This window comes from Frieseomelitta varia, unplaced genomic scaffold (assembly GCF_011392965.1).
Source record: "Frieseomelitta varia isolate USP_RPSP 00005682 unplaced genomic scaffold, Fvar_1.2 scaffold_341, whole genome shotgun sequence".
Lineage (NCBI taxonomy): Eukaryota > Metazoa > Arthropoda > Insecta > Hymenoptera > Apidae > Frieseomelitta > Frieseomelitta varia.
The window spans coordinates 36,250-55,612 of NW_025110081.1; the positions used below are offsets into that span (position 1 = coordinate 36,250).

At 35.2% G+C, this 19,363-nt stretch overlaps 1 protein-coding gene across 11 annotated transcripts in view; it reads left to right on the plus strand.

Annotated features, from left to right (window-relative positions):
- LOC122530384 (ammonium transporter Rh type A) overlaps positions 1-19,363 on the plus strand; it is a 54,870-nt gene that overhangs the window by 7,482 nt on the left and 28,025 nt on the right. For 6 of the 11 annotated variants that reach the window (XM_043657272.1, XM_043657278.1, XM_043657280.1 and 3 more), the window contains exons 2-4: positions 7,376-7,632; positions 11,901-12,033; positions 14,018-14,077. In XM_043657272.1, coding sequence (XP_043513207.1) covers positions 7,624-7,632; positions 11,901-12,033; positions 14,018-14,077 — 202 coding nt within the window. In that variant the 5' untranslated portion in view covers positions 7,376-7,623. Of the gene's footprint in view, positions 1-1,513; positions 1,723-6,853; positions 6,874-7,375; positions 7,633-11,900; positions 12,034-14,017; positions 14,078-18,568; positions 18,762-19,363 lie in introns of those variants that run through there. The other 5 variants (XM_043657277.1, XM_043657279.1, XM_043657282.1 and 2 more) reach the window with 5 other exon arrangements.

A 19,363-nucleotide genomic window follows, 5' to 3' on the forward strand; every position in this document is an offset into this window, starting at 1 on the left:
AAATTCGATGGTCTGGTTGAAAGGGTAGAAACCTCGATAAAGAAAGAGCCGGTCAATGGTAAACGCTTGGGAAAGAGAAACAGTAATATTTAATTAAAAGTGTGGAAATGCTCATTGATTGGTTACTGAATAAATGAAGAAATATTACTGCGTATTTTGGTTGCAGAATCTGTTGTATCGTAGATTTTTTTAATTTAAATTTCAATTGATATTCTTTACCACGGAATCGAGATTTATTTTCTCATTGTTATAGGGAAGGGTTATGAAACAAAGTAATTGTTCATAAAAGGATAGAGAGGAAGAGGACTGCATTTTTTCACTCTTTAAAATGATTGTCATAGTAACATAACTAGCAATCTAAAATTAAGTGAATTGAGAATAAGTAATCATTTTTATTTATAAATTTCTCATTCGCAATACGAACTAAATTCAGAAGAAAATCAGTAGAAAAGTTTATCTCATTGTAAGTTATCACAATCGTATTATATTTCGTTTTTAAAGAAATTCGTTTAAAAGAAAAATCAATGAAACGCTCTAGTTACAACATCGTAACTATCATGTAATCACATTATAACAACTAAACTGTTGATTTTAACAGTTTTGACAACAAAAGTACATACATTTTGCATAACTAAAATCGCTTCTGACTAAGCGACATTTACACTGATTGACTTTCGAACTAACACTATGAAAACCAATTACGATATATATGACAAAATATAACAACTAATATATATGAACAAAATCACCTCTCCACAAAGTCTAACACCCTGATAGAAGATGATCAAACAAATAATGGGAACGGATGATAACAAATCGAATGATTTAACCTCTTGCGCTGGAAAGACGTGCACGTCGAGAATTTTTTGCTCCAAAATTGTAATATTTTTTAAGTATATTTAAGTGAAACAAAATAGGCAAAACAAATAATAAATTTATTACTTCATTATTATAATTTATTACTTTATTATTATAATAATAATAAATTTATTACTTCATTATTATAATAATAATAAATTTATTACTTCTTAATAATTAATTTATTACTTTATTATTATAATAATATTAAATTTATTCTTAATAATTTCTATCCAGTGATATACCGACGAGTTCAAAAAGAAAGCGACGGATTATTGTATACGGTTCGGTCACTCGTTATGGTCCGCAATCAGTTGCCAGCGCAAGTGGTTAAACGAGCCTCTCGAATGGAAAAGGAAATTCGATTTCCCCGCTGCGTGGTCAAGGAAATACCTCGCGAGGTTCGTAGAGTGGCAAATTGATGTTCGTGTAGCTGATCCGGCTGTCGCGAAGACGCGGAACGCGAAAAATGAGAGACGAGGGAGGAGGAGCGGGGAGGGTGGACAGAAAGGAAAAGGAAAAAGAAAGAAAGAAATACGAAGAAGGAAGGGCGGAAACTAGTTACTCGAGCTCATCGTTATTCTAAAAAAGCATCCGCGAGCTCTAAGATAAATCGCATAATTTATGAAAGCAGCTTCCGTATAATCCTCTGCAGTGTCTGCAGCCGTGATTTGCTTCTGTTTCCATCGGAAACCCATTCCACCGGCGTGGAGTTTTCCGCGTGGAAATAATTGTGCCGCTCGCAAATCAAGCCTCGCCCTCTTCTCTCGCCACGAAGGGTACCGACGATCAGGACAAAGGGATTGGCCTGGTTCTACGTCGTGTTAGCGACTGTTCGTTACGCGAAACAACGAACGGAGAGAGGTAATTTTCGTGTTCGTTTCCTTTGATGCTAATTTTCCATACCGGCCCCGATATCGTCGAGGTTATCGCGCCAACAATTTCTTTCTTCTTTATTTATTTATTTAAACCCGCTACGATCCCCGAATTTTCACAGCCTATTTGCTGCCTTATACTCGGTTTAGCGAGCAGAAAGAATCTATAGTATTTTTCTAAAATATCTTTGACGTAAAACTTTATCGATAAACGAGTAACGTACATTAAGAAGCTTTTCGTATTCTGCTTAAAGTTGAGATATTTGTTAACGAGCTAATTAATTTTAGAGGGATATAGAGTGGGTCGCAACAGAGTTAGGAAAACTGTGAAAAAGTAATTAATGTTATTTAGGAGAAAGAGAAATTTTCAACTTTTCAACTGGGAACTGGGAAATTTTCAACTTAAGAAAATCATAGGAGAAACTGAATTTTAATATTAGAAGGGTCAAATTAATTAACATTACTCAATTGGTGCAATTGGGAAAATTTCCAATTTTAGAAAGTTATTGGGTGATCGAAATGACCAATTCGCAACTTTTTATTGAAACTTTGTAGATTTAAAACGGAGAAAATCTTTTTGTAAAATACGTATATGGATAAAACCCTCGCATCGCATTATTTCACTGTACTATTCGACACAAATTTCATATTTCAGTTGTCTATAATTTCCATTATCTGAAGAATTATCTTGAACAGTTTTCAACCCTAACATCAACAAATTATATTATCATGCTTTAGAGATTTCACGGGAAAAAAGCTAGTCTGCAACAGTACACTCGTTCGTCACGACAATTAGATACTTTCAACACTCTTGGAACAGTGAAATATCTGCGGTATTTCTAAAAAAAATCAGCAACGTGAGAGAAACTATTTTTTTCACGTTCCCTAGGCGCTAGGAATATTGTAAAAAATATCAAAGCCAGAACAAAAACAATTGAAAACGGTAAAAAAGAGAGAGAGAGAAATTAAAAAAATGGGAAAAGGAAAAAAAGAAGATTCAATCAAAAGTTGAAAACTCGATTCGGAGTCGGTCTTACGACAGGGTAATACCTGTTTTTGTCGGCTATCGATTTTCACGCAATTTGAAAAAAAAAGAAAGAAACGAACAACAGAGGAAGGAAAAGCAAAATGGTAATACCACAGGAGAAAAAGGAATGTTTCAGGTAAAGGTTTGAATTACGAGTTCCATATTTTTCCGGCGGGCCGGAATCACGCAAGTTTTTCAGCCTCCCCCCAGTCGATTTTCCATTGAATTCGAGAACTTTCTCGCATGCACAGATATCGATATTTTTCTTCTCTTTTCTGGCTTTTTTTCTCTCTTTCTCTCTCTATCTCTTTTTCTCGTTCGCATTGTACAGACGATCGAAGAAGAAACAGTATCTAAAGTTTCGCTTCTGAACGCCATTAAAATCTCCTACACAGTGTGAGCGTTTAGACAATAGGAATTCAAGTGATAAAAGTTTTTATTGTACTTTTAGCAAAAAAAGAAAAATAGAAGCGAGATACCTTGTTTTTTTTTTTTTTTTACGCTTATTTCAAGCCATTAGGGAGCAGTGAAATAATGCATAAAAGTTGGTTAAACGCGGTATTATGGAGCCAAACAATACGAGACGAGGTTTGGAAAAGAATTCGCGGCACTGAAAAAGTGAAGTGAAATTTGCTGGTATTAAAAATTGAATGATCGATGCGCTTTTACGAAATTTGAGAAACAAAGAAGTTAAAAAATTACGGGAGATTCTGATAAACTGCGAATTAAAAGTGTGACACTGGAAAATTCGTAAAGTGGAATAATCGAGAAGCATTTAGAGGAACGCAATATCGTGAAATTGAAATATTAAAAATCTGGAGAGTCGAGGATTTTTTCATTCGCAATTTGAAAGATTAGAAATTTCAATTGATCGAACAATTAATCAGAATATCGTCAGAATATCGAAGAATATTTCCACAAACTTATCTCTATTCTCGATTATGATCTTTCACTCTCTTCTAATCCATTCTTTCACGTCAGGATTTCCCAATACTCCACCTGTAATCCACCAGCGTCCTATAAAAATTAATCAGACGAGACACGTTAGCTTTCAACAAAGGAAATCACTGGCCTGCAAAGAGCTGATTTCTGAAAGGAATTTCTCGTATTGTTTCCAAAAGGAATCTGCCAACTTATTTTGTTATTCAGTATGAAGTCGTTCGAGAAGGATCGTTCAGTCACGATTTCATTCCTAATGCATCCGATGCGATGCAATTTCGCTTGACGATCGCGTGACGCTTTTTACATCGTCAACGAGAAACCGCATCTTTCTTTCTCTCTCTCTCGAGGCACAGAGAAGAATCGATCATTGTAGTTGCAAGTTAATCACGAAATAACAATCGCCGATTGACTTCCCGTTTTATCGATTGCCCGCGAAACGAAAACAATATCGTTACGATTTAAAACGGAGAGAGAAAGAGAGAGAGAGAGAGAGAGAGAGAGAGAGAGAGAGAGATGTGAAAAGGTCGAACGAAAAGGCTGAATTTTCAAGAAGTTTCAAGAGTTAAAAGTAATTTTATGATATTCTGATTTTGATCGTGGAATCTTTGATCTTTCTGCGTAAAAATATAATACTTGTTATAATATGTAAATACAATTATAAGTACATAATAATATAATATTTCAAATATACGTATGTATATGATGTGTTTGTTAATATTAATTGCAGTTTCTTCGATCGTATTCTTAAAATATTGTATTTGGAATACATTTGAAATACACGTTGAGTTTGCACAAACATACGAATCTGAAGAATTTAGATATCTAAGAATTAGGGGTGTGCGAGAACCCGAAAATATCGGAAACCCGATGGTCGGGACGAATCGGGTTTCCGAAAATTTCGAGATTCCCGAAGGAATCGGGTTTTCCGAAAAAGTCGAGATTCCCAAAAATTTCGAGAACCCGACTTCCGTTTCTCGAACTACTCTACAATGCTGTATAGCAACCTACAAAATATGTAAATACACAGTTCAATTTCTTCTGCCAGTGAAGTGATTGGTGAACACGGTTTCTAAGAATCGTGTGATGCAATATATACAAACGTGTGACTGCGTGCTTAGTACTTGGGTATTATATATGCTGTTGAGCAGTATCGCTGAGAAAGTCGGGAAGTTCGGACGTATATTTCAAAATCTCTGTGAATTTAATAAAGATCAAAAATCTTTAAAAAAAATGTCGAGTGATAGTGAGAGTAAAGTTGTGGTAGCAGGAAAATATCGTGCAAAGGAAGAAGGTAAAAAGAAGCTTTGGAAACATTTTCAAGAAAAAGATGATACAAAGGCGGAATGCACGCATTGTCAACATGAATTTAAAACTAAGTATGCAAATACTATTGGTTTATTACGCCGTTTGAAGCATATATATCCAAAACATTAGTATATGTACTAGAAAAGAAATTGAATCGATATAAAATTTGTCGCATGTAGAAAATGATACGCGAAAGATTGTTAAACCGAAAGATATAACAGAAGAAAATGCTCAAATGATGGTTCTAGATCTGCGACCTTTCGATACAGTTGAAGACGTGGGCTTTAATGAATTATTTAAGCTTGTTTCCAATTATTTAAGCTTGTTTCCTTTCCCAATCCCAACTCTTTTGAGAATCTCGAAATTTTCTAATACCCGTCCCGATCCCGAAAAAATTTCATATTCCCGACTCGACCCGATATTTCGGGTTCTCGCACACCTCTACTAAGAATCTAAAATTCTGAGAGTCTATGACTCTAAACATGTGAGAATCCAAGTACGAAGAATCTAAAAATCTGATTGTGAGTATCTAAGAATCTGAGAATTTCAGAATCGAAAATTTCAGAATCTAGAAGCCTGAGAGTCTGAGAATCCGAGAATTTTAAAAACGAACAATCTAGAAATCTAGAAACCTAAGAGTTTGAGAGCCTAAGAATCTCAGAATTTAAGAACCTGAGAACCTATCCAATAATCCGAGAAATTCGAGGACTTGAAAGCCTTAAAAATCTGAGAAATCCTAGAATCTAGAAAACCTAGAAATCTAAAAATCTAAAGACTCCAAGATCTAAAGACCTGAACACCACCCAAGATCAGAAAATCCAAATCTGTCCAAACACTCGAATCCCAACAAAAGAAAAAAGAAAAATCGCCTCAAATTTTCGCAGACTCACAAACTTTCAAACTTCCACGGTTGAAAGAGAAAAAGAAAAAGAAAACAACAAAATTAAAACTAATTCCCGCGACTCACCGCGCGCCGATTAATCACTGTAACTGCAAATCGAGGCACAAATAACGCGTGTTCGAGAGGAATCACTCGCTAACGAGACGTCGTCGACGGATGAAATATTAAGCGCGAACGTTCCGCTCGACGATTCTTTCTTTTTTTTATTTTTCGTTTTTTTTTTTTTTTTTTTCTCTTTTTGTACATCGAACGGTGCGAGATATCGATTAACCCAGAGCATGGCTGGATAATAATAACGTCTCTGTCGAGCAGATTCACTTCGTCGAAAAATACCGTGTGTGTGTGTGTGTGTGTGTGTGTGTTTGTGTGTGTGTTAGCTTCTCGCGACACCGTTTCAACGTCGAACGCGCCGGCATTAAGAGAATAGCGTATATCCGTTGGGGAGATTTAGATGACGAGGCCAATCAGGATCAATCGCGATGTAATTGGATCGTCTATCGTATAAACGAATAAACAATATATATCGGCACCGGGGCGAATGGTAGATCCCCGATTTCGCGACAGACACTTTTTCTCCTCTGTTGCGCGCGATTCTTCTATAAACTGTCCGGTTCTATAGCGAAACTGTCGCTCGTCGTGTTTTATTGGGATATAGATTTTTGATGGATTTGCCGATTGGAAACGGACGTATTAGATCGTTACGTTAGGACAGAAGTATAATTTGTTTTACGAAGTGGATAGTTTTATTGGCTACGAGGATTAATAGTTTGATTTGGTGCATATTTCTCTTTCTTTTCTTTTTCTCTTTTTTGTGCTTGTGCCGTGTTGCTGTGAGATCAGTACTTTAAATAAACTATCGATATGGGTGAAACGAAACTTGTGTTAAAAATGAAAATTCTCGTTGGACTTTTAAAAATTGATTAACAAGTGCAATTTTATTAAATAGTTAAGCGTCGTGTGAATTGGTACGTTTTGTCAAACTGTGTTAGAGATGGATGATAAATATTATATCCAAATAAACCAAATATTTAATGAGTGCTTTGTATCAAAATGAAAATCGAGGTGCCTTTTCTAAAATTAGTGTCAAGTTACTGCACGATAAAAATTATTGACAAAATCTCAAAAATATATTTCAGATAGAAAACACACATCTCAAATGTAAGTTGTAAATATTACAACTAGACAACGGATTTACAATTTTTGTTATGTCAATGCAACAAACAAGCATGTAAATTTCCACTACGTACACAGAAAATATACGAAACACGATATTCGACAAATGAAACAAATTTTTAATTCGGACTCTGTTCCTTCGATTCGCAAAAATGCAAGTCGCGCTGTTGCGAGATCTACTCTTTCTCCAGGCTATCTAAAAAAAAAAATTCATTACACGATAACCATTCCGCCACGAATCTCGAATATTCGTTGAAATAATCAAAGTATCTCGCGCTCCGATCCTCATTGCAGTCGTTGTCGTTGCATCGATCTTTGCCCCGGCGCAGTTATCCGTCATCGTTGCTCGAATTAAGATCTGCTCCACTTCGACGAACAGTTTCCACCGCCGAGTACGAGATCTCGTGAAACAACAAAAAAAAAAAAAAAAAGGGAGAGAAAAAAAGGAAAGCCTGTCCAGCGAGAACCACGAGATGATCGACGGCCAGTGAGGGAAGGTTTTGCAACGGCCAAGCGAAAGTTATAAGGCTATCCAGATCAAAATGGGAAAGGTATTGCCTGAACGATGTCACTGTCAACGACATTCAAGTCTCATCGTGAAACCTGAATGCGAATTGTTTTCGGTACATGATTGCATGCAGCATGGCTTTGGATTCATTCTCTCTTCACTGATCAATTCTCTTCTGTTTCCTTTTTTCAAAATGTACAATACACATGTACAGGCGATTCTGCACACAGGTGAAAAATTACATGACGAAGATGTTTCGAAGGGAAGTTAAATTCAGTTTAAGTTCAATTTGCTTGTGTTTTAATTCAACTCACTGTATGTTACGTGTTATTTCATCACTATAGTAAGACACGAGATCATAGTGATTATACTAGTCAAGTTTGAGAGAAATCTAAAAATTACAGAAATCGCAAGGTATTTAATGCAAATACGTATTATAGATGTATCACATGTAGATCACAAGATTTTTATTTAAACAGAAATTATTCATTAATATTCTGTAGAATCTCTTCTAACATTTATAATATTATTCAGCTTAAAATAACTGTTTATGCTGTATATTAATTTTTTATTTCATTTTTATATATATATAAAATTTTTCATTAGACACAATTTAAAAGTTATTTCAAGTGTGCAAGTTACGTGAATCACCTTGTGTGTATCTGTGTGTTTGTGTACACACACACAAGGTAATTCGCGTAATTTGCACACCTGAAATAACTTTTAAATTGTGTCTAATAAAAAATTGTTTAATACAAAATATTTTTATGATTTTAAAGGAGGTAAAGTGTGGCGTATCAATTTTTTGTGTGTGTGTTGAGGGATTTCGAAATTTTCAAGCTCCATTTTTTTTAAATTAAACTATATATTTCACTCATCATAAATCAAAAGAATATTAAATTCTAATTAAAAAAGTATTAATCCACATTGGTCCTATATACGACATAATAAACATTTCTATATACATTTTCAGACTGGTTCCAAATTTCACCAAATACAACAACCTCGTCTCTCAGAAGAGAATACGATTATATTAATAAAATTATGTTAATATTATATTAATATATATAAAATATATATAAAATTATATTAATATTATATTAATTATATTAATAAAATTTCGAAATATTAATTATAACACACCGAATAACTACACGCACAAAAGTACAAATATTTCATGTTTCGTGGACTATTCCACGCTAAAGATCTGCTACTTTGGGAGAGAAGACAAAAAAAAAAAAGGAAGAGGAAGAAAATCGTACGATTCGAGCACAATCGTTCGGAGGTTTGAACAGGAAAAAACTCGGAAATCTGTTAATCGTTTATAGAGATAATATTTGTAAGGCAAATTGCGTGCGCGAAGCGGAAGCGATTGAGAAAGAGAGAGAGAGAGAGAGAGAGAGAGAGGTTGCTACGGGGTTTAATGAGATCATACAACGGTTAAAGCGCGGAAATTCCAGCCGCGCCGGTTGGTATCACTTTCTCATCGGTTCTCGTCGTTTTATCTTGCAACGCTGATTTCCCGCTGATAATTGGCAGCGAGAAACGCGCGACAAGTACGAATAAAATTAACGAATCTCGACCACTGTACAAGCAGACCGTTATCTCATCGAGGATCCCGCTTTGACTCCAGATTTTCCGCCTGGTCAAATCAGACAAAATCCCGCCCGAGCTTCGACATCTTCGAATTCGATCTTTCGAACTATTTAACTTAATGCACGTTACGGAATTATTCTATCTCACTAGATAATCCAACATCTTGAGTAACAAATTTTCTTTGATCGACATTATTTCTTTGATTCATTATCCATTACGAAATCATGCAATGCATAAAAATTACCGAGTTCCATTTTCGAGAAAAAGAGAAAAGAAATATCAACTATTCGTGTGATTTTTCGGAGAGAAACTAATTACATTAATTCTAATAATTCTAATTCTCTCGAGAAACCATGTCTGTCCTCGAGAAACCTCGCTTTCTGTCTACCTATGGATTCTTTTTTAAGTTTTATGGATTTTCTTTTTATGGGTAGTTTAATTCGCATTTGTAGATTAAAATTGACATCCCGTACACTACCGAAAGAAGTTATCCATGTCAAAGTACAAATAATTGAATTTCTTTGGTAAAAAGATATTTGTGGAGAAACGGGATCTCAGTCTTTCAATTAAAATATTGAAATGAACGAATATATTGAAATGCTCCACAGTCTGATCATTACCAATGAAATTTCAAAATCTTTTTCATCCTCTCATCACCTGTTGTATATTTAGCGACAATTTCGAAGATGCGTTTACGAGAATTTCGTGTTTCTAATTATGTTTACACAACTGCAATACGCGCGTGTGTATGGAGCATTTGCTCATTGAAATTTCTGCTTATTTGTTAGTTAATTTGACGGTAATATAATAGTGTAAATATGTTTACGAGAAGTTGCGAATGTATTTGCTACCTCGCGTGCAAACTTCACTAACAGATTCTGATTAATAGTGTAGTGTAGCGTATTATTATTAAGCAGGTTTCTTATCGAGAAAAAAATCAATAGAAAGTGTAGAATGAAATTCGTTTAAAACAGAACCTCGTTCTTCAGAAATTTCATTCTAAAAACATAATATTGCAAATATCTATCAGCATATTATTCTTTCTAAAAAAAAAAAAAAAAAAAAATTAAGTAAAATTTACTCAAAATAATGCTTCGTTCTCGAAGAAATCAATTTTGAAAGCGCTTCGAATGTGCTCTAACGGTTATTCTTCTTGAAAAGAATTAACGAAAAATAATCTTTTTAATAAAATTTAGCCAAAATGATATTTCATTTTCGGGAGAGTTAATTTTGAAAATATCCAGCGCAACATTATAAGTTTCGCACTTTGTAAATTAATTAACTCTGAAGATATATAGGTGAAAATTAGTCAATTTTCCACAAAAAGATTAATCGACAATAAAAAAAAAAAATGAAAATTTGAATATCTCACGAAACTTTTCACAGATAGATAGAAATGTACTTGCAGCCATTTGGCGAACTCTCGCCCCGTCGCATTACAATCATAATGAACCCATTAATCACAATATAATTCATGAAATATGTCTGCAATTTTCCAGCGTACCTTCACAATTATATCACCCACGCATTCATCCAATTACTTTCAAACAATCCCGCCACTATTTGCCATCTTTAATTCTCTGCAACACCCTGTGACTTATGGAATGTAATCCCCTAATTTATAGACAATTAAAATCTCACATCGAAGTAAAGGGCCAAAGTAATAAACTATAACTTCATTTGTTGGAACAAATGAAATTCGAAGCTTCCGGCACTTTATACACTATGCAAATATTATGGTTATTAGAAGGTTAATCAATCCATTTAATTATTCAGTTCACGTTTACTAATGTAACCACCAATTTAACTAAAATCCTCTATACGTAACTATTACATAATAAATAATATTATCTTCTGCCATAATATGCAAGATTGATTCAACTTGGTGATTATGAACTTTAAATTATAACATTAGTCTCTGTTGCGATGCATTCGCCACGATTTGAAAAAATATAATGTATGCTATTATAATAACAATCACACGTATACTGTTTTATGGAACGAATTAATGTACACCACCGAATTAATGTGTGATAATGGAACTGCAAAGTGTTTACGCGCTCATGGAAAATTTAAAGGTGCAGAATATGCACGGAACGCTATTCCGTGATAAGTATCAGCGATGTTTGTGCAATTATGGAAAACTGAAAAGATGCAAAAATAACATGTAAAACACAAAATGAGAAATTTATGGCTAATATATGTAAAATATCGAAAGTAAAATGCTGATTGTAAGAAACACCTGAATTCCGACTCGACTTACGGAATTGAAATTCAATCAATTTTTCCAGTCTAATATCGCTTATTTCCCTTATTAAATATACAGGATAATACTGTCACTTCAAACTGCTCGGTCATTTCTTCCACTAAAAATTCACTTCCAAAGAAATTCTTACGATATAAAACAAACTTTTTTTTAATTTATTTAAAATGAATAATTTTCAAGAATTTTGAATCCATCTATTCAGCCATCAATACTCAATATTGTTTCGACTTGAGAAATCAATATTCAAAAAAATTAGAAGAAAAACCACAGAAAATCAATTAACTACACAAGTTCCGTTTCGTTGGATTCCGAGATGATTTAAACTGACAAAGCTGCTAATTTATACAATATTATAAATATTGCTTACTCTACACTAAACTAATCAATCTGCAATAATTAACGTTTATTCAACCTGCGCTCAACTTTCATTTTTCTTTTCTCGTTGCCAGGGAATGTTCTCCGTGAGTGAAAAGCAACAAGTATGCCAGCTATTCTTCGTCCAAGTCGTCCTAATCGTCCTAATGGGCGCGTTGATGACGTACGGGCCAGAGGCGGACGCTAATTTACTAAAAAATCACACAGGTCTGTATGTGCCTCGCGAAGGAATGTACGTGCGACGATGGTGCAACTTATCACCACGTCCAACGACGATATTACACTGTCGCTAAATTACGACGACGCCGCGAAAATTACACCGTGGTCATTGTATGTTAATCTTTTTGAAAAACCTTGTTTTCTATTTTTTTGGTAATGACGCTCGCTATTGTGTCTAATGACAAATGGCGATTTATCACTTGGAATAACTTTTCATCGAATCTGAGAGTGCTATGGAAAAATTGTCGATGTTTCTAAGCTATCATAACCTCGTGAAAAAAAATCATAGGACAACGATACTGAGCTCATTTGAAAGATATTTTTACATCATTTTGAAAGGGAATGAGTAAAGTTTTTTTTTAATCTTCTGTCTCGGAAATTTTGGAATATTTATGTGGAGGCTGGAAATTTTTTTCACAACTAAATCTACCACGACATTGATGATTAAAGTCTCTTCTTTAAAAAGATCCTTCAAAATTTGTTGATTTTTTCTTCACGAAGTTGTAAAAGCATCGACAAACTTTGACATTGTTATTGTTCTAACAATTTACAATCATCTAATTTAAAATCACCTAATTATTTAATCTATTATGTGCTGTGTCATCTTTTCGGAGTTACCAAGCATTAAAACGAGATTCGAAACGAATTTTTCCATTCGACTAGAATAGAAACCAAAATAGAACGCGAGGAGACTCGTCCTTTTCCAATTTATCGCGACTTGACACGCTGCAATTTCACTCGCGGCCGAATAAAAGAGTAGAGAGGAGGAGGAAGTAAAAAGAAAAAAAAAGAAAAAGAAAAGAAACAGACAGTCTCCGGAATGAGTAATTGTTTGCTCCTTAGATCTTGTCCGTTTGTCTTTTCCTTTCTTCCCGTTTGATTTCACCTGCTGGATATTGTAATTTGCCTAGAGATAACTGTGAACTGATGGTAAGAAAAGAAGGAGGAACTACGGTTTTTTTTTCCTCACGATTCTTTTACCTCTTCGTTTACCGAGATAAAGGAGAAGCGTATTACTGTTTGTATTTAATTACTCTACGTGTCCGCGGCTTTTCTAGTTTACGAAGAAAAGTCGTTTAGATTAAAAATTAACAAATTTTACTAGAGTTACCGGAATTTTACCAAAGTTGCCAAATTTTTCTCTCGTTACACTTTGTTTCAGAGTTTTACCTTACCAGCTGCTTACACTTTAATAGTCTTTTTAATATATATTCAAAGAAAAACTTGTTATTATTTCGATAAAATTTCAAACCAATCTACAAATATTGAAATATATTTAATATAAAGTATATGGTTAACGTAAATATATTTTTATGTTGTTAGATATGTTATGTTATATTGTTAAATATATATATATTTAATATAAAATATATTAAATATATATATGTTAAATATATTTTATGTTATATTGTTAAAATGTTATTGTGTTGGCAAAATTTGGGACCAATCTGAAAAATATATGTATATACACTGGTGAATAAAGAAAAAAATACATATATATTTATATAGGTAGAGAATTGGCAACTTTTGTAGCAAATTTTCTTTTTATTCTAAAATAGATAGGTATATTATAATATCCATTGCTATTGTTAAACATCATTCCATATGTAACGTGAAATCAAGATTCGTTTAAGTTTAAATATCTATACAAAATATTAATTTTACTAAACACCTTACAATTTCTACATATATTTTCAAACTTGATCGTTTTCAATCGAGTCTATTTACATAGCACGCATAATGCATCCATAAAAAGTCTAGATGCTTTCGAATTCATTCGCGAACAATTACGTATTCGTCGCAATGCTCGGAGGCATCAAAGGAACAAAAGAAACGTTTCTTCGTTTCTTCGCGAAGAAGGGAAAACGTAACGAGAAAAGAAAACAGTGCCATCCCAGCGCTCGCAGACACCCATAAAATTTTCCCAACGTTCAGGACGTGCGTACAACTGAAGGAATAATTAAACTTTCAGGCGACCACGGCCGGAAACATGTCAAGGAGCCGGATACGGACCCATTACGAGTTTATCCGAGTGAGTATCCGAACGAATTTACTTAATTCCATATTTATATTCGCGCCCTCGTGAGAAATGAATCCCGGAGAAGTCTGTCTTTGCCTGAACCTCTGACTTAACTTTGAGAGTCGAGAACCCTGTATCAAGTTCAGGGTTTACGAGGGATCCTCGACCTCTGTGCACCGCCATACTTTGGAATATGCAGAGCGTCAGTTAGCTTTGCGTCACAAACTCCTTCGTACCATAAAATTTCCGTTTCGTGTTTTCTTTTTTTCTTTTTTTTTTTTTTTATATCGTGGCAAAGACTGTGATCAATCCCAACGTGATTGTTATTCAGAAATAATTATGAAAATTAAAAGGAAAATCTGTTTCTGGCTTTCGTAAGAGAGGATTTTAAAAAAGCTAAGATGTACTTAGATCGTATTATTTGATGTTGAATGTTAGAATTTCCGTTCCAGAGTTTTAACCAATTCTTTACAATTTTCATAATTTGCATAAAATCAGAAGTATAACGAAGAAAAGCTTCTTAAACGATTGTTGGAATTTACGTGCTTTATTTGCAAAATTTAATTTACCCAACTGCATGATAATAATTTATTGCAGCAGGAGATTCTTGCGTAAAATTACTAAACATTATCTCCATAACAATAACTCTTCGCTTAAATTAAAACAAGCAGTAATTTAAGCAACTGTTTCTTGCAAATATTAAAAACGTGACTAACATGTCGAAAATCTCAATATCGACCGAACAAAATGACTCTCTACCGAATAATAAATCTACTTAAATTTCCTCCACGAGGTCTGTTACGATCAAACTTTGGCAAGCGAAAAAAATCTCATCGAGTTTTCGAGTAAGAGAGGATTAACAAACGGAAATTCAATTGTAGAAGCTTCGTGAACGAACATTGAGAAAGTTTTTCTCCGCTTTCTCATTTTACTCGACGAGAGAAGATTAGAAGAAATATTCATTAAATTATTCCTTTAATCTCTTTGGTAATAATATAATATTCGATAATAATTCAATCGATTGGTTTGGTGTGTAAAAATAAACTTCAACTTGTGGCAAATGATTCGTGCTAACAGAAATTTAGATTTCAAGTCGTGAAGATTTTCACAACGAAGCAAAGAGGAGTAAAGAAAATTTCGTGTTATTATATTAACATATAATTGTCAAGACTCGAGACTGTACCTTTGAATTATCCAAAATTGACAATATATAATTTATTCGTACTAATTACATTCGTGTTCTTTTATATAATAATACAGAAAATATACAGGATGTTCACAACGTGCAAAAATGTATAAAATATCCCAAAGTGAGAAAAATCTAAAAACTGAAACGAATCTTCACTGAACGAAGAGGATATTCGTATTAGGAGAAAAGTGTGTCGAGTTATTTCGAGCTACCGTGATTCGACCGTAATTTAATTTACTCTTTTATTCTGGAACGTTTGTGCGAGGTTAATTGTTTGTCCGAATAATCCACGTGAATTTGTCCATTTACTTCGTCACTTGTGGAATTTGAATAACGTCACGTTGATTCTATAGCTAATACCCTCGTGAGAATAATTTCATCGAAGATATAACTCGCCTGATGGATTTTCGATGCGAAATGAGAATCAGCCCGACGAGGAAGGATTTCGACGTCGAAATTCGGCATATATAATATATCAGTGGAATTTTTTAATCAACGCCAAAGATCATCGAAATTCCTCAAAATATAAAATTTTATGTGTTCGTCTATATATATACACTTCGTATATGTACACTTCGTGGCAAATATCAACGATTAAAATATCAATGATGATTTGATTGATGAAATAGTTGTGAATTATTTAAAAATTTCTAGCGTGTCTTCGTTTAGAAAAATGCAAATATTTGAAATAAAGAGATTTTCACTATTTTCATAAAATCCATCCTGATTCATCTTCGAAATTTGTGTTTCGAAGATAATTCTTTTTTTTTTTCACAATGTGACAAATACACTGGGAACCTTTATGCAATTTTTACGCAATTAAAGAAACTGTTTTCCTCGTGTTAAGTATTATAACAAATATTCCCACACGTTGTGCGTGCTTTCTGCGTTCCTGAATTTTCCACGAAATGCGCGGAAGTGCATTTTTTCATCAAGTTTCAATCCAAAATGGTTTAATACTCGCTGCATTAAACACGAAAAGACACCGGACAAAACAAGAGTCTAACAAGAGAATATCCGAAACATATTCACTCGTGGAAATAATAGGAGACGCAACAACGACGAGACCGACCCGCGCCGCGAAATAACAGAATTCGCGAGTAGTGGCGCAGCAGCGGAGGCCGTTTAATTGGAGGCCACGTCCCCAAAACATAAGCACGGCCGGAAGTTAACAACCGCGTTGGCGTTATCCGGCGAAGAACGGCCTGGTGACTACCGGGAACTTTCCACGACTTGCTTTCACGCGAGACGAAACGCGCGAAACGGGGGGATTTACATGTCCGCCAGTTTATAATCGAAACTCTCCTCGCTCTCATAAACAACAAAAATTACGGTTCGTTTCGTATTTTTCATTCTAGAACGAAGAATGGCTGGATAAATTGCTTTCCTCTCCTTCTATTTTTGAAACATACTTGGAATATACGTCAGAAGTCTTCGTCCACTACGTAAGAAGGATATTTCTAAAGGCAGATTGAAACTCTATATCAAATTTTATTAAAATTAAATTATTCTCTGATGTGAAGTTCGAACGTTGAAAAAGATTCTAGCCATAAATAGCCATAAATAGAATCTCACGTTAACGAATTTCAGAACTAAAAAGCTGTGTTTTATTGGAACACGAAGGATACTGTGTCTCGGATATTTTGCACGTTCTTTCGTATCACGTAGCTCCTCTGCAATTTCAAACTTCAAAATATCCCGCAAAGTCAACTTCTGTTGCCTGGCGAACACGTAAAATTTCGCGAATGATAATTAATTCAGCCACTCGGCGAGAGAGAGGCCACGCCTCGACGCAGAACCTAGATCGTTGAATACACCGCAACGACACGTTCAAGCGTACGTGGGTCTTATGTAACAGAATATCGCGAATATCGAGCCAGGCAATCATTCTCCATTCCGTATTAAACAACAAATACACTCGAGACCTCGCAATCGAGTGAAAACCAGGCGAGACTCGCGTTTTTCTCCCAGAATTGAATTCATTAGAATGTTTAGTCGGTCGCCGGTATAATTTCGCGGCACACAAACCCGCGCATACATACGTACGTACACGTACGTTTTAAACGAGAGCGAAGAGGTCAAAGATCGAGAGGTCTGTTTCCCCTTCATTCTTCGAGGAGCAAGCACCGATGTTTATCGAGTTTATTCAAAAGACTCGGGTCGGTTCGAGCCAGCCGTCGGCTCGAATATGCACGATCTGCCACGCCAGAAGCCACGCGGATCCGCCACGGATCGAGTGTCGTACGAGTTACCAGATAGAATTCCGATAAACAGCGAACAGAGAGAGGAGCCGGTCGGTTACCCAACGGTCCTTCGATCTTGCAACGAAAATCGGCGGTTAAACCGATTCGACGTGCGTTAACGAAGGGAGAGAAGAAGCGGATTCCCGGTTCCAATAGGTTTGTTTCCCTTTATTCTCGCGCGGAATCGATACACCTCTCGCGTCTTCCTTTCTTTGCCTTTCTCCTTCCCCTCCTTTTCTTTTTCTCTCTTTTTTTTTTTTGAGACGGAGAAGAAGCGTTTTTTCAGTCCTTTTAACTATTGGATTTCACTGTCGGCTGAGATTTTATTAGGAGGAATTTTGTGTTTTCCTGTTTTAGAAAAGCTTTTGTTTGAAGTTTTCGGTGTGATTTATTAAATTGGTTAAAGTGAATTTAAGAAATCTTAAAGACGCCGAAGACGTCTGTGACTATGTCTCGTAACAAATAATCTGGAATTTTAATTACAGTAAAATAGAGAAACGAAATAACGTGAATCTCGAAATGAATTTTGAACATAATTCTACTCTAAATTGTTTTAAAGTAGTCTGAAACTTTCTCTCTGAAACCCATTAAAGCGATATGATTCAAGTGACAAAACAACCCACCGAGAAATAAAAAAAACTCCAAAATCACGAAGAAACAACAAAATCTCATCCTTCAAAAGGATTAATTAAACTCCCAGTTTCAATCACCGGGATTGCCTCCCTCCGTATCCTAATCAAGCGTCCAGCCAAACGTCCAACCTGACCTTTCGACCCATCGTCCAACACCCACAGGAAAGATCGAAAACTGAGGAAAAGCTCGATATAATACCATCGGCGCAATAACTCCCAGGAGATGTTGAACGAGTGAAGTGGAACGGCGATTCGATTCATAGAAACGGGGAACGCTTAAACGAAGACTGTGGCAGGTGACGAGGCCGCACGAAAAGGAAAAATCACCCCCTGGGTACCGCCAGAAAGAGAGAGAGAGAGAGAGAGAGAGAACCCGTTGGTAATTTCGCGGCCGGTATTTCCCCGTGAAGAAAAGCTTTCTCTCAAGCGAGCGAGGGTGAAAGGAGAGGGAGAGATGACGACGAGGAGCAGCCTATCGCACGCGATCGTGCTCCTCTTTATCGAGGGCTTCCTCCTGTGCGGTTTTTTGGCCATGTTCGATTACGCCCCCGAGGCGGACGCCAGTAAGAGGCAGAACAGCTACTCGCCTCATCTAAATGGAAAACCGAGCTCTTTGCCGGTCACGTACACACGTAAGTCCTATGACCTCGGTCTTTCTCGATGGGGACCGACACCACCTTCCTACCTCCACCTTGTTCGTCTTCCTCTTCTCCCTTGTGTTTTCACTCCCTTTCTCCGGTTTCTTTTTTCTTTTTTTCTTCTTTTTTCTCATTTTCCACCGTTGTTTAACTTATTAGCGATTGGCGATCGATTGGCCTATTTTTTTTTTTTATCTTGAATTTTTGCACAATATTACAATATTGTGTCAATAGAATTTTTACAATAAAATTAGAATAGAGTCTAGAATAAACTTTTGCGTAATATTGTATTTGTATGTGTAGATATAGATAGAGTAAAACTGTTTATACGTAAATCTATTTATTTAAGCAAAATTTCAGTTGGAAACATTGTTTGTTTGAATGCATCTTTTAGAATTCACTGTCCTTGCTTTTTTTCTTTTTGTCGATCCTTTTTTCCACCCTTAATCGTCTATCGTTTCTCTCATTTTCTTTTTTTGTTCTTCTTCTTCATTTTTCTTGCTGTACTATGTTTAACATATTTTCAGCAAGTGATTGATAAAAGTAGAATGTTCATAATAAAGTACCTTCTGTATACAAGCAGAGTAGAACTTTTC